Below are 14,369 nucleotides of genomic sequence, written 5' to 3'. Positions count from 1 at the left end.
CAAGTCGATGTTCACACTATCACCTTGGCGAGACAACCCTTCAAAACCCAAAGCTCTAATGTTAGTATATATGGAATTATACTTACGGGCAAGCTTTGCTTCATCTATGGCAACTTTTGAGGTTGGTGGCACAGCAGGGACGAAGGATTGGAACCATTGTATTGTATGGGTTGGAATAGCCCTGATGCCATATTTACACTCTGGCACCTCATCTGCATCAGGGTCAAAGTGTTCCTCTTCCTCCTCCACTGGTGCCGGAGGTGGTGCCCTTCTACCTCCACGTCGGCTAGTAGATGCAGCCTCAGTTAGGCCAACGTTTGATCTTTTGCTTGGGCGTTGAGACATTTTACCTACATAACATGATATATTAGTTAAAGATACACAAAATTCTTTTAAGAGCAAGTGGAGTAAATACCCCACACTTATGTTATATCATGTTGACACTTAGGATGTATAACAGGGATTCAGATTACCCTATTCTTCAATTAGAATGATATAATGCTTAGTGGCCTACTCGATCATTAAAGAGACTTGCAACAATTAAAAATAAAATAAAAATCAAAAACTAAGCTAGATTTTACAAGCTAAATTAATATTAAACATAAACATAAAAAGAAATTTGTCTATTTTACAAGATTCAAAATTTATATACAAAATATACTACATAGGCACATTAGCACGAATCTTACATCTCATTTTTACATAAAGAAAGCGAAAAAAATCGCGGCTTGGCCTAATGTTATAGTTGTTATCAAGAATAACATCTCACAATGCAATTTGTTTCTCAATTTGCAACATTATTCAATTTTATGTCACTTAGACATTTTAACAAACACATTGTAAGCATGTCTCTTTTTCTTAAAATTTCAACTTCAAAAGAGGCCTATCACCATATCAACAACACCAATATGCCTCTCATCACAACTATAACATCACCACATCTTCACAATAATATTCAATACACAATTTTTCACTCTTTTTTTCATATGCATTTTCGGATTAGTACACTCCTTAACAATCTTCAACAAGAAACTCAACTCATTTCACCTCAACACACCTTCAAATCCTCCATAACCCCATAAAGAATATACAAGCTAAGTTTCTAATACTATTTTTAACAATATTAACAAAAGAAACTAAATGAAGATTATGAACACAATTCTTGCTAGGGTTTATACAAATATTCTTGAAAATAAGAAAGAAATACAAAATGAAATACTATTAGTTTGAAGGAAAAGATAGAAGAGAATACTTACCTTGCAAGAAGAAGAAGGATTTGTGGATGAATCCTTGAATGAAATTGTTTGGTTGGGGTGCTTGAGTTTGGTGATAGAGAAGAAGAGAGTTTGGGGAGTGAAATAATGAAATAGAGGGAGGGGGTTTCAGATTTAAGTAAATTTTTTTTTCTTTTTTTAATAAAATTGGCCTGCCGCGGCGCCCCACGCGGTGCACCCTGCGGCGCGGTAGGCCACTTTTTTAGCTGCTCCAAAAATTTTGTATTCTGCCTCATCTGTGCAATTTTGCCTGGCGCGGTGTGTGGCACGACGCCCCATGCGACGCGGTAGCCCAATTTTTCACAGAGTTAGCATATTTTTTGATTGTTTAGCTCACCATTCACCCCCTACATCATTGTACACTGATGTTATGCCAAATTCATGCTTGCACCTGACTAAAAACATTATACATATAAAATCTAATAATTCTAAACTACAATTAAGCGTTAGTGATGTTAGTCATTGGGTTGCCTCCCAACAAGCGCCTAATTTAACGTCGCGTCACGACTCAACACGTCATTACGCATCAACCAAATCTATCGAGGTCTTGTGACGTTTAATATCACCACCCCAATAGTGTTTTACTCGCTTCCCATTCACCAAGAATGTACCACTTGAATTTATGTCCCACAATTCAACTGTTCCATGAGGAGTTACACTTACTACAATGAAAGGGCCTGCCCAACGGGACTTAAGCTTTCCAGGAAAAAGCTTTAGCCTTGAATTAAACAAGAGAACTTCTTGACCCGGCTCAAACTCGTGATGTTGGATGTGCTTGTCATGCCACCTCTTGGTATTTTCTTTATATAACTTGGCATTTTCATAAGCATGCAACCGAAACTCATCAAGTTCATTGAGTTGTAGCAGCCCTTTTTCACCGGCTAAGTCCATATCCATATTTAACTTTTTGATTGCCCAATAAGCTTTGTGTTCTAGCTCAACAAGCAAATGACATGCCTTTCCATAAACCAACCAGTATGGAGAAGTACCTATTGGAGTCTTGTATGTAGTTCGGTAAGCCCACAATGCATCTTCTAACTTACCGGACCAATCTTTCCTATTTGCACTCACAGTTTTCTCCAAAATCTGTTTTACCTCCTTGTTTGACACTTCAACTTGACCACTCGTTTGAGGGTGGTATGCAGTAGTAACCTTGTGTCTTACTCCATATTTTGCTAGAACATTTTTCAACAATTTGTTGCAAAAGTGTGTTCCTCCATCACTTATCAACACCCTTAGAGTTTCAAAGCGTGTGAAAATGTGCTTCTTTACGAAACTTACCACTACCTTCGCATCATTAGTAGGAAGAGCAATGGCCTCAACCCACTTAGACACATAATCAACTGCAACCAAAATATATCTGTGCCCATTAGAATATGGAAATGGTCCCATGAAATCAATTCCCCAGACATCAAAGAGCTCTGCCAAAATATTTTGCAAAGGCATCTCGTTCCTCTTCGTGATTGTACCTGTTCTTTGACACCTGTCACAATTTTTAACAAAATCATGTGCATCTTTAAACAATTTTGGCCAGTAAAAACCTGATTGCAAAACCTTTTGTGCAGTTCTGTCTCCACCATGATGACCTCCATAAAGAGAAGAATGACAGTCATGCAATATTGCATTCATCTCCTCATCAGGGACACACCTTCTTACCAATTGATCTGCGCATTGCTTGTATAGAAAAAGCTCGTCCCACATGTAGAATCTCATGTCATGTAAGAATCTTCTTCTATGATCAACTGTAAATTCTGGTGGAGTCACCCTACTTGCAATGAAATTCACATAATCAGCATACCACGGGGTTTCATCCGAAGTGATGGCTAGCAAATGTTCGTCAGGAAATGTTTCTTTGATTGATTCTCCTTCAGTGACATGGCCTCAATTTTCCAGCCTGGATAACTGATCTGCAATTTGATTCTCTGTCCCTTTTCGATCTCGAATCTCCAAATCAAATTCCTGCAAAAGAAGAACCCATTGAATTAACCTTGGCTTGGCATCTTTCTTTGCAAATAAATACCTGATAGTTGAGTGATCTGTGTAAACTATGACTTTGGTTCCCACTAGATAGGACCTGAAATTATCAAATGCCCATAATACTGTGAGCAACTCTTTTTCAGTAACAATGTAATTCATTTGAGCTGGATTAAGAGTTCTGCTCGTATAGTGAAATGAATAAAAGATTTTCTCCTTCCGCTGCCCCAAAACAGCTCCAATGGCTATATCACTTGCATCACACATCAACTCAAATGGAAGTTTCCAATCTGGAGCAATGATAATTGATGCAGTAACTAATCTTCTTTTTAGCTCATCAAATGCTTTCAGACAAGCATCATCAAACTTGAAGGATGTATCTTTCTCAAGAAACCTGCACAAAGGAGACGAAATTTTTGAAAAATCTTTAATGAAACGACGATAAAAACCTGCATGGCCCAAGAAACTGCGAATGCCTCTAACTGATGTCGGTGGAGGTAATTTTTCAATTGCTTCCACCTTTGCTTTATCCACCTGCAATCCATTCTTGGACACTTTATGCCCTAGGACTATGCCTTCTCGTACCATGAAATGACATTTTTCCCAATTTAGTACCAAATTTGTTTCTTCACACCTAGCAAGTACCTTGTCAAGATTCATTAAACATTCATCAAAAGAACATCCAAATACAGAAAAATCATCCATAAACACTTCCACAAATCTTTTAACCATATCAGTAAAAATAGCCATCATACACCTTTGAAAAGTCGCAGGTGCGTTGCAAAGACCAAATGGCATTCTTTTAAATGCATATGTCCCATAGGGACATGTAAATGTGGTCTTCTCTTGGTCCTCTGGGGCTATAACAATCTGATTATATCCCGAGTAACCATCCAAAAAATAGTAGTATTCTTGCCCAGCTAATCTATCAAGCATTTGGTCAATAAAAGGGAGAGGAAAATGGTCTTTTCGGGTGGCATTATTCAATTTTCTATAATCTATGCAAATCCTCCACCCATTAACAGTTCTAATAGGAATCAGATCATTGTTTTCATTTGTCACTACGGTCATTCCTCCTTTCTTTGGAACACATTGGACTGGACTTACCCATTTGCTATCAGAGATTAGAAATACAATACCTGCATCAAGCCATTTAATCACTTCTTTTCTTACCACCTCTTTCATGTTGGGATTTAGGCGGCATTGTTGTTCTATGCTCGGCTTGTGTCCTTCCTCCATGAGAATTTTATGCATGTAAAAAGCTGGACTAATACCTCTTATGTCAGACATTGTCCACCCAATTGCTCTTTTATGCTCACGTAGTACTCTCAGCAATTTTTCCTCCTGCAATTCAGACAAGTCAGAAGAAATAATAACAGGTAACGTATCAGAACTACCCAAATAAGCATAATGAAGGTGAGAAGGTAAAGGCTTTAGTTCCAATTTTGGAGCTTCTTCAATTGATGGCTTCGGGGGAGGACCATTTGGCCTGTTCAAAGGTTCAAAGGGATGTAAACCTTTCATATATTCACATGATGCATTCAAAATATGCTTCATCTCTTCAACCTCATCATTAATCTCCAAACTCTCGAACAACACAATTGTTTTCTCTAAAGAATCCTTCAAATATACACTTGGGGCAATAAGTTGCTCATCCATCTCCATGACAGATATCATAGACAATTCTTCATAATGGCGAGAAAGTTGAATTGCTTTGTATACATTAAAAACAACTTCCTCGTTGTCAACTCTCATGATCATTTTTCCCTCTCTTACTTTAATTATAGCATAAACTGTAGCCAAGAGTGGTCTTCTCAATATAATAGGAACTTTTTCATCAGCTTCAAAATCTAAGATAATGAAATCAACCGGGAAAATGAATTTCCCAATTTTCAGCAGCACATCTTCAATCACCCCTTCCGGGTAAGCTATGGACATATCTGCTAGTTGCAACATCACAGTGGTGGGTTTTGGAGCTCCCAAACCCAATTTTTTATACAAGGACAATGACATCAAATTTATGCTTGCTCCCAAATCACAAAGTGCATGGCCTACATCAACATTGCCTATTCTCACAGGGATAGTAAAGCTGCCAGGATCCTTAAGCTTTTGAGGAAGCTTATTTTGGACCCTTGAAGTGCACTCCTCAGTAAGTGCAACTGTTTCAAATTTAGTCAATCTCCTCTTGTTAGCCACAATATCTTTTATGTACTTGGCATACTTTGGAATATCACGAATCGCATCTACCAACGGAATATTCAATTGAATCTGACTCAACATAGAGAGAAATTTGTTGAACATGCGATCATCATTCTTTTTCTGCAATCTTTGTGGAAAAGGTGGTGGTGGCCTTGGAACATTCACAGGCGCTGAAACTGTATCATCTTTCTTTGCTTCCTGTGTTGCTTTGGGAATCAATTCACCCTCAGGTATAGATTTGTCTTTTCTCTTCTTTGGAACTTCTTCTAATTCCCTTTCAGTTCTAAGTGTAATTGCACTAACTTGCGGATTTTTTTCTGTATCACTTGGTAGAGCACTTGCAGGTCTAGTGTTTTGATTTGCAGCTAGCTGTCCCATTTGCCTTTCCAGATTTTTGAAATCAGTTCTGAGTTGTTGATTGTCATGCAACAATTTCTTCAACAAATCATTTGTACTTTCTTCTACCTGTTGGGGTGGCCTTTGAGGTTGATTAAAATTTCCTTGGGGTCTATATTGATTCTGATTTGATTGATTTTCACCCCAAGAGAAATTAGGATGATTTCTCCAATTTGCATTGTAAGTGTTCCCATATTGTGCCTGTTGGTTCATCGGACCTCTGCTTTGTTGTCCCACATAATAAATAGATTCAGGATTCGTTGGGCACATGTCACTTGTGTGATTGTCACCACACATTTCACAACAAATCAACATTTGTTGAACATGTTGCAATTGTTGTGTCTGGTTCATTGTCATTCTATTCATTTGATTTGCCAATTTTGCTATATCTGCTCTCATGGATGAAAAATCATCCAGTTCAAGTACCCCTGCTGCTTTCTGTTTGATTGCTCTCCTTGGTTCTCCCTCACCTTGCCAATTATGATCATTAGCAGTGATGTTGTTTAGTAGAAGTTGTATTTCACTATATGGTCTCGCCATGCAACTATCTCCACAAGCTGAATCAAGATTCATCTTTGAAGTCTCATCTAATCCATCAACAAAAGTATGGCCCAATACCTCATCAGTTTGACAATGATGTGGACAATCTCAGAGTAGTTTCTTGTATCTTTCCCAAGCTTGGCGAAGAGTTTCACCATCCCGTTGTTGAAACCCAAGAATCTGGCTCCGCAAAGACTTTGTCTTTTTAGTGGGAAAAAACTTGATTAAGAATTTCTTTGCTAAATCATCTCAAGTATGGATTGAATTAGCAGGCTCCTTCTGCAACCATTCTTTAGCTTCCCCCAACAATGAAAAAGGAAACAAGGTTATCCTGACATAGTCCTTGGAAACATTTGGATAGTTGTAAGTATCCGTGATTTCCAAAAAATTCTAAATGTGCCTCTGCGGGTCTTCTTGAGATAGACCTACATATTGCCTAGTGGACTGAATCAGCTGTACCATGTACTGTTTAAGCTCAAAGTGACCAGTGATTTCAGGCTTGACAATAGTCCGGGTCATATTAGCAAGATTTGGCCATGCAGCTTCTATCACCGGATGCCCTCCATTAACTGCCATCACTGTTGGCCGTGGTTGAACTAAAATGTCCAACTCTCTTTCTGTTTTGTATCTAGCTTCCAACTCCTTCCTCGCTCAATGAAGTGTTCTTTCAATTTCAGGATCAAGAGGGAAGAGATTGCCTGTGCTTCTACTCCTCCGCATTCAAGAGAAGAGCCTGCGTGACACAAACAAAGTGAACTGAAAATTAATACTTAAACCAATAGCTGATAAAAGTTTAACTTAGTCAAGTAGCTAATTTCCAAGTCCCCAACAACGGCGCCAAAAACATGTTACGACCAAAACACTCACGCAAGTGTACGCGATCTTCAAGTAATATAGTAATAAGTAGAGCATCGTTCCCATGAGGACTTGTTATTAATCTTAACGACTGATGCAAACTCAAACAATTATCGATTCAAGCTAATTCATCACAAAATACATAAATAACCAATTTACAATTTAACTAGTAGACAAACAACAATACAACGCAAAGTTACTACGCCACTTATGAATTTTTCTTTTAACAATTAATAAAGGAGATATCCCGGGGTTATGGGCTTGCTAGAGATCATACTACGTTTTTAGCTTAAAAATAATTTATTGAATTATCTGGGTTATTGATTATAGGGTTAATAATACCCATAAGAATCTGTCGATTTCTTATGCGCCTATTCAAGTTAAATTAATAACTATATTTCTATGGTATTAATATTAACTCAAATGCATTTACAAATCCTATTTCTCAACCAAACAAGACAATTAAGTATAGTTCTATCTTAATCGCGAATCTTTCACCCGATGCCCAGGATCCAGATCTTGCTCTATTTGATTCTATATGCAATCCAGAATTTCCTTTTTCAAGTTTAACTCAAGATTCGTAAATAGTATTTCATTGTTAGCTACGCAGTAAAATAATTAACAACAGAATCAAATAACAACCCTTAACGATAAATTCAAGATCATCAATCTAAGCTTCAAACAACATAATCATCTAACACCCATAACCCCAGAATATTTGAGTTCTTAGCTACTCATAATTATACAAATAACAACAATAAAAATCTTAAACATAATATAAATAAATACTAGGAGAAGGTTTAGAAAAACTTTTTCAATCCTTGCTCCAAGTTGATGTTCCTCCTTGATTTTCTTCTCCAAGATGAATCTCCTTCTTCCTCTCTCTCTAAAAACAGGTCTCTCCAATAATGGCACTGCTTTTTTTCCTCTTAAAGTCGTCTCCCAAGTGATTTTGACAAGTATCCCCTTTTTAGTCCGAAATAGAATAATTTTGTGATTTTTACACACCCGCGGTGCGCCCCGCGGAGTCCCGGACGATGCGTACATGGATTGGACACAGCAGAATACAATTTTACGGAGTAAAACAATTCAAGCGCAGAATTTTGCCCTGCCGCGTCGCACCCCGCGGCGCGACAGGGCAAATATTTGCGCTGCTTCATTTTTTCATTTGTTTTGCTATCCGGGCTTGCTTTGCGACCCCCGAACACGATGCCGACTTGATTTATTTAGCTTTTACTCAGACTTCAAAGCCCCAATTTAATCAAATTCATCCCAACGTTAATTCTTAAGCCGGATTAGCTTCCTGCAAGGCATAAAGCATGAATTTAGTACAATTCATTATCATTTAAGCTCAAACCTTTGTAAAATGCAATAATTAAAGTGTTGTTACAACGACTAAAACACGAGTTTTTAGCCTATGATCAGTGACCAAATAGGAGTTCATGTCATTATCTTTTATTCTTTTTCTATATTTTATGAAACACTATTCCCATAAACTCTTCAAAATACCTAGATGCAGAAAGCATATAATTGCTTCTGGTTATAGACATATAATACTGCATGTTAGCATGTAAACACAATACCTTTAGGAACACGTTACATCCCTATTAATATAATTACTTTCGCGATTGAAACATATTTTTAGCCGTGTAATCCTATTACTTTTAGGATATACTTCTTAAAAATTTCTATTACTAACTTAATTTGAAAATATTGTATTGTCCTATCACTAATTTAATTTGAGAATGTATTATATTGTCCAAATTCGTTTAGAAAAAAGAGAGCCTATATATTATAAAAGCACAAATACATATTGATAGACCAAAATAGCCCTAAAATATTAAACAGAAGAACTCATAGGAAAAGGACTAACAATAATAACTTATTTTTTAGATTAATTACCTTTTACGTTAGTTTTTTTATTATTTAAGATTTTGAAATTAATAAAATTTTATCTATTAAATTCTTATTAAAATATGTAGGAAGGTTTAATAAAATCAAATTCACAAGAATCATTTGTATTAGCAATACATAACTGCTCCGTAATGTCCAAATGAAGAAAAAATAAAAGTAATGTTAAATAGACTACATAAACTGTTAAATTGGGGAAAAGATAATATATTTTTATATTATATTTGAACTGCTTTTCTTCTCAAATAATATTTTTTTTAATCAATTTTTGTGAGTAATATTTAAAAATATACCAAATATTTAAAGAACAAGTAAGAAAATATTTAAGAATATAAATGTGTGAGAAAGAGAAAGAAAAAAAGTTGGTAAGAGTCAATACCACTAATGATTCTACAACCATAAATATTTAAAAGTGGAATGTCAGATCGATCTTTTTACTCTTTAAAAATAAAAATTCGGTGGATAAAATTATATTATGATTAAATATTCAAAACAAGAGATGAACTAATATTAAGAATCTGAATCAACATAAAATAAATTATTTTTTTGTTAAGATCAAATAATTAAATCTTTCAATTAATTATTTAGCAAAAGAATGCAATTTTAAAATTTATATATTAACAACCACGCACGCTTATAGATACTAGTAAAATTTTAAAATCTATATATATTGGTGTATCTTTGGTTTTATTAGACAACCAGGACTCTCGCTGTTACTTGGGAGGAAAGTTAAACGAAAGATTATTTACTTAGTAATAAAATCTTTAAACTATTAATCTGTATTGATAATTAGGTAAAAATAATGAATAACCTGCTATTATATTGACATGTCAAATATATATCCGCCCTCAAATTCTTCCTTAAAGCCAAAGATTCTCTCTTCTCCTCAAAACTAAAACTCATTCACTACAGTTTCGAACTGTCTTGTCTCCGCACGGTTTTCTCTCCTCTCCGTCATTAGGGTTTTACGGCGGCTTTTTTCCATTCTTTCCGGCAAATCTATTCAACTGCGCGCATTGCACTTCTGTGAGTTCTTTTATTCCCTAATTCTTGGTATATTGTTTACTGGTGAAGTGATCATTGCATATTTGTATCTTATTTGTATTTTCCATTTATGAATTAAAAAAACCTCTGCTTCTTTGAATCTATCGTTTCGCATGAAAACCTATGACATTTTTGGTCGTTGCATGGTTCCAATTTTATTTTTTATTTTTTATGCGAGTATTCATGTGAGTCCATTACTCATATGATCAACCAACTATCCAAAATTATGAACTAAAGTCACTTTTTTTTTTTCCGTTCGGAATTGTTCATTGGAAAAATGTGACTTTTTATATTTTTGGACCAAATAAAATAATTAACACTCAAACAAAACATAAAAAATTTACTCATATACCAACCCGACCGATTAAAAATAAAAATCCACCCCTAAATAAAACCAAACACTAAAATGCATCATGTTGTAAATGCATCTCTCTTCTTGTAAAAAGCAGTCTTCTTTTTTCATAGTTTTACTCTAGTTTTATACAATAATAATTGGTACGAGGTTAAGGACTAAAGACTAAAGTGACTTGTGTTATTTTTTTTTCTCAATAACCTGTATTCTTCCTTTTTCTATTTTTCATCTACTTTTTTTTAATAAAATAATAATGGGTACAAGATTAAGGACTAGAGTGAAACAATGAAGAAAAAAAGGTTTCTCTTTATAAGAAGAAGAGAGATGCATGTGTAATAGGGATGCGTTTTAGCGTTTGATTTTATTTAACGGGTGAATTTTTATTTTTAGCAAGTCAGGTTGGGTGTATTGGTGAATTTTCTATATTTTATTAGGGTGTTAATTATTTTAATTTCGTCCAAAAATATTTAAAAAATTCATATGGACTGCCACGTCACATTTTTTCCACCAGAGAGTTTGATAATTCCGGTTGATTGACCATTTGTGTGCAAGTAGGTATAGTTGAGTGATTTTCCCTTGCAAATGAAAGAAATGTGACTTTAGTATATAATTTTGGATAGTTGGGTGATCATATGAGAAATGAATTTGTATTCATCATGACATGTAACTATATTTTGATTATGTGCGACTAGTTGTATAGAAGAATATTCACGTTATAGTTTATAAGGACCATCGGATTTACTAAGATCTCTGATATGGTGCTCTCTCAATGTGCGATCGACTTATTTCATCACCTTTTGATTCTTTGCTCTTTTTCCCTGATGTCTCCTTGACCAATATTTTTGTAATGGAAACGTACTATTTTCGTGATTTTTCATTTTTACTAGAGTGGAATTTCTTGATCAAACCCAAGTGACCAAGGTTATAGAAATGCTGCTAATAGGTGATAAGGAGATTACTTTTAAAATCCTTATCTTTCAATATTCTGAGTTTTTTGTTGTTTTTCTTTAGTTAAGAGAATATAGGCTCTGATTACTTGATTTATGGAGTAGAGTGTATTTCATGCCCTTCTATGCGTTTGCAATTTCTCATTTACTGATACAATTTGCTAGAGTACTCTCTCTTTTAGTGGGGGATTCTTTTGAGTGTTCATTAGTGATACTTTGAGGGTTTATAACCAGCTTTTAATGCAGAAAAATGGCATTTTCGGAGGACGACGGCGTCGACATGGCTGATAGCTCTGAAGAAAATTGGGATGACGATGATGACGCTATTGACACCACTGAATCTGATCAGGACTTCTATTTAGCTATCAAACCTCAGTCTAGTCAGTCGGTATTTGTTTCTCCCTCTCTTTATTTTTTTCTTTGATGAATGTATTGTGCTGAACATGGTGTTTTATTGATGATAAATATACTAACTTTCTGGCACTATTCTTCTATTGATTCTTAGTCTTTCTTAGTGAACACGTTGGCATATTAGAGAAGCAGATAAAACCAGTGTTATCAAAGGCAAAAAGCGCCAAAAAGCTCTAAGGTCCGTTGGGGCTTTAAGCGCAAAGCGCAAAGCGCAAATAAAGCGTTAGATTTAATGAAAAAAGGCGCACCCGAAGAAAAATAAAAAGTATGTGTATGTAGTCCAAGACTAATAATTACAAGCATGAATAACAAATATATGCACAAAGAAACTAAATTTTTTTTACGATAAAGTGAAATATCAATTGTTTGATATTGCCTTTTTCAGGATTATACTCATTAGCAATGAAAAATATGCTTTAGAGCCTTGATGTGACACTAAAGCGCCCACAAAGCGAGGCGAAGCGCTCAACATGTTTAGAGCCTCGCTTCAGGGCTTAAGTGCGCTTTAAGCGCGCCTTTGATAACACTGGATACAACTAGTAAGAGATTTGTGCATAGTTAGTAATTAGTATATTTCTCTTGCTTCTGATTACCATATATACCTTTTTTAACAAAGTCTTTTGTCTTGGATTGTAGTTCTGCGAGTATGATTTTAAGACTGCCCCTTATCACAATGGAGAGATGAAAGCTTCTGAATTTCCTAAAGACATCTTAAGGAAAGTGGACATGAAGATCAAAGATGTGGCAAAGAGTCATGTACTTCCTATCCTCCCCGCTAAATCATTAATGAAGTTTCGAGCAGTGTCTAAAGAATGGAATCAGTGGATTGCTAGTCCATTATTAGCATACCAGCAAAGCTTTTCATTCCAGAAACTTTCAGGCTACTTTTTCCAAAGGGTGGATGATCAATTTGATCCTAATCCTTCCATTGGTTTCATGTCTCTGGATCGTTCTGCTAATGGAGTCCCCAGTCCTTCCCTTGATTTCTTGCCCGAAAGGGTCAAGGTCCTAAGCTGTAGCAGCGGGTTGCTCCTTTGTCAAGGGTGGGACAGTTATTATGTTTGCAATCCTGCAACCAAAGACTGGAAAATGCTCCCTCCTCCTCAATATTACCATGGATCTGATCCAGCAGTTGTTCTTGCATTTGATCCTCAGTGTAATATTGAATCATTTTATCAAGTTATCGCTGCTGTCCCTCTTCTTGGTAATCCAGTTGTCTGCTTTGAGATTTACTCTTCTGAATCAGATTCTTGGAGTTGCTCTTCTTCAGACTGTCTTGAGTTGGAAAATAGCACAAGTCTTGAGGGTGGAGGATCTTATATCAAAGGGGTGGCTTACTGGAATACGTCATCAAATGAAGTGCTAGCATTCGATGTGAAAAATGAGATCCCGGCAGTTCTGAATATGCCTGACCAATCTGAGGGAGAGGGTGGTGCCTTAACGCTAATAGGAGACGAGGTATGCTATGTTACTGCTTATAATGACAGTGGAGATGTTTTCGTTATAGATATCTATGGAGGCATGGACATGAGCCTGAAGCGTAGTGTCAGTGTGAATCTTGGAAGTAAGAAGCCTCGTACTGATCAAGTGTGTCGGATTCCCAACGACCCTTGTTCTTTAGTGTGCTGTGAGATCCTTCCCTGTATTGACAGTGACACTGTGGTGATCCATACCGATGAAAAGATATATTTTTATCACTTGAAAGGGCAGAAGGTTGAGACTGTGGTGAGTCCAGGACCAGTGGATTACAATAAGAGGTTTTTACCCTACATAAACAGCCTCGCTATGGTACATGCATGAGCTGAAGAAGTAGTAGTGTCCTTTGATGATATTCTAGGGGTTGCTGTCTAGTAGAAGAATTGTTTCTTTCTTTGAAGCATAGGGAACTCTTTAATTAGAGATATTTATGTTTGAACTGATGTCATTTGGATGGTAGTATGCTTGTTTTTTTCCTTTATTCATTTTACATTCTGGCTGCAAATTTTTAGTTTCGGTTCCAGACTTCCAGTGGGTATTTTTCCATTGAGATTCCTGTCCTGAACCTGGATGCTGAGAGCCCTTCACTTTACTCAGGCTTCAGATCATAGCAATCCATTAGTTGGATTGACACTAGAAGATATTACCATGATGAAGATCAGGATAGTACACCAAACGAACACCTTTTAACATCACTGCACTGTCCAACTTAGCTCTATAGTAATAACTGCCATGCACTGTAGTTGATTTAGTTTGGTTTGAATATTTAGACAATCGACTTAATTGGTTTAGTGTGTGTTAAAAAATTGAACCAAATCGAACCACGAGCAATCTCAGTTCTTTTGAATGGGGCATGGTGTTCGAGTTTTATTATGGGGTATTTGCCTTTTGCAAACTAGAATTGGAGGGTGAAACATGTACTTTTTAGCCATACTAAATGTTTAGTTGTATGACTGGTTATATTTTTAACAGAAGTATTAAAGTACTAGT

The 14,369-nt window shown here is 36.0% G+C and overlaps 2 protein-coding genes across 3 annotated transcripts; one reads left to right on the top strand and one right to left on the bottom strand.

Moving 5' to 3' along the window:
* Positions 1-3,155: 3,155 nt before the first annotated feature.
* On the bottom strand, positions 3,156-6,416 carry LOC138885208 (uncharacterized). Its single transcript, XM_070166118.1, has 3 exons — positions 5,903-6,416; positions 4,264-5,299; positions 3,156-3,642 (listed from the first exon to the last, which is right to left on the bottom strand). Exons 1-3 carry the CDS (start codon positions 6,414-6,416, stop codon positions 3,156-3,158), a joined length of 2,037 nt encoding a protein of 678 aa, XP_070022219.1.
* A 3,637-nt stretch (positions 6,417-10,053) lies between these two features.
* LOC104245614 (F-box protein At5g49610-like) lies at positions 10,054-13,830 on the top strand. 2 transcript variants are annotated; one of them, XM_009801234.2, is made up of 3 exons: positions 10,054-10,175; positions 11,739-11,880; positions 12,540-13,830. In XM_009801234.2, the coding sequence occupies exons 2-3, from the start codon at positions 11,743-11,745 to the stop codon at positions 13,701-13,703; spliced, it is 1,302 nt and encodes a 433-aa protein (XP_009799536.1). In that variant the 5' UTR covers positions 10,054-10,175; positions 11,739-11,742; the 3' UTR covers positions 13,704-13,830. The 2 variants fall into 2 exon arrangements, with proteins under 2 accessions (XP_009799536.1, XP_070023539.1); XM_070167438.1 differs by lacking the exon at positions 10,054-10,175 and having other exon boundaries at positions 11,760-11,876.
* Positions 13,831-14,369: the final 539 nt, after the last annotated feature.

The sequence above is a fragment of the Nicotiana sylvestris genome, chromosome 2 (genome assembly GCF_000393655.2).
Source record: "Nicotiana sylvestris chromosome 2, ASM39365v2, whole genome shotgun sequence".
Lineage (NCBI taxonomy): Eukaryota > Viridiplantae > Streptophyta > Magnoliopsida > Solanales > Solanaceae > Nicotiana > Nicotiana sylvestris.
This window is presented reverse-complemented; position numbering and strand designations above follow the sequence as displayed.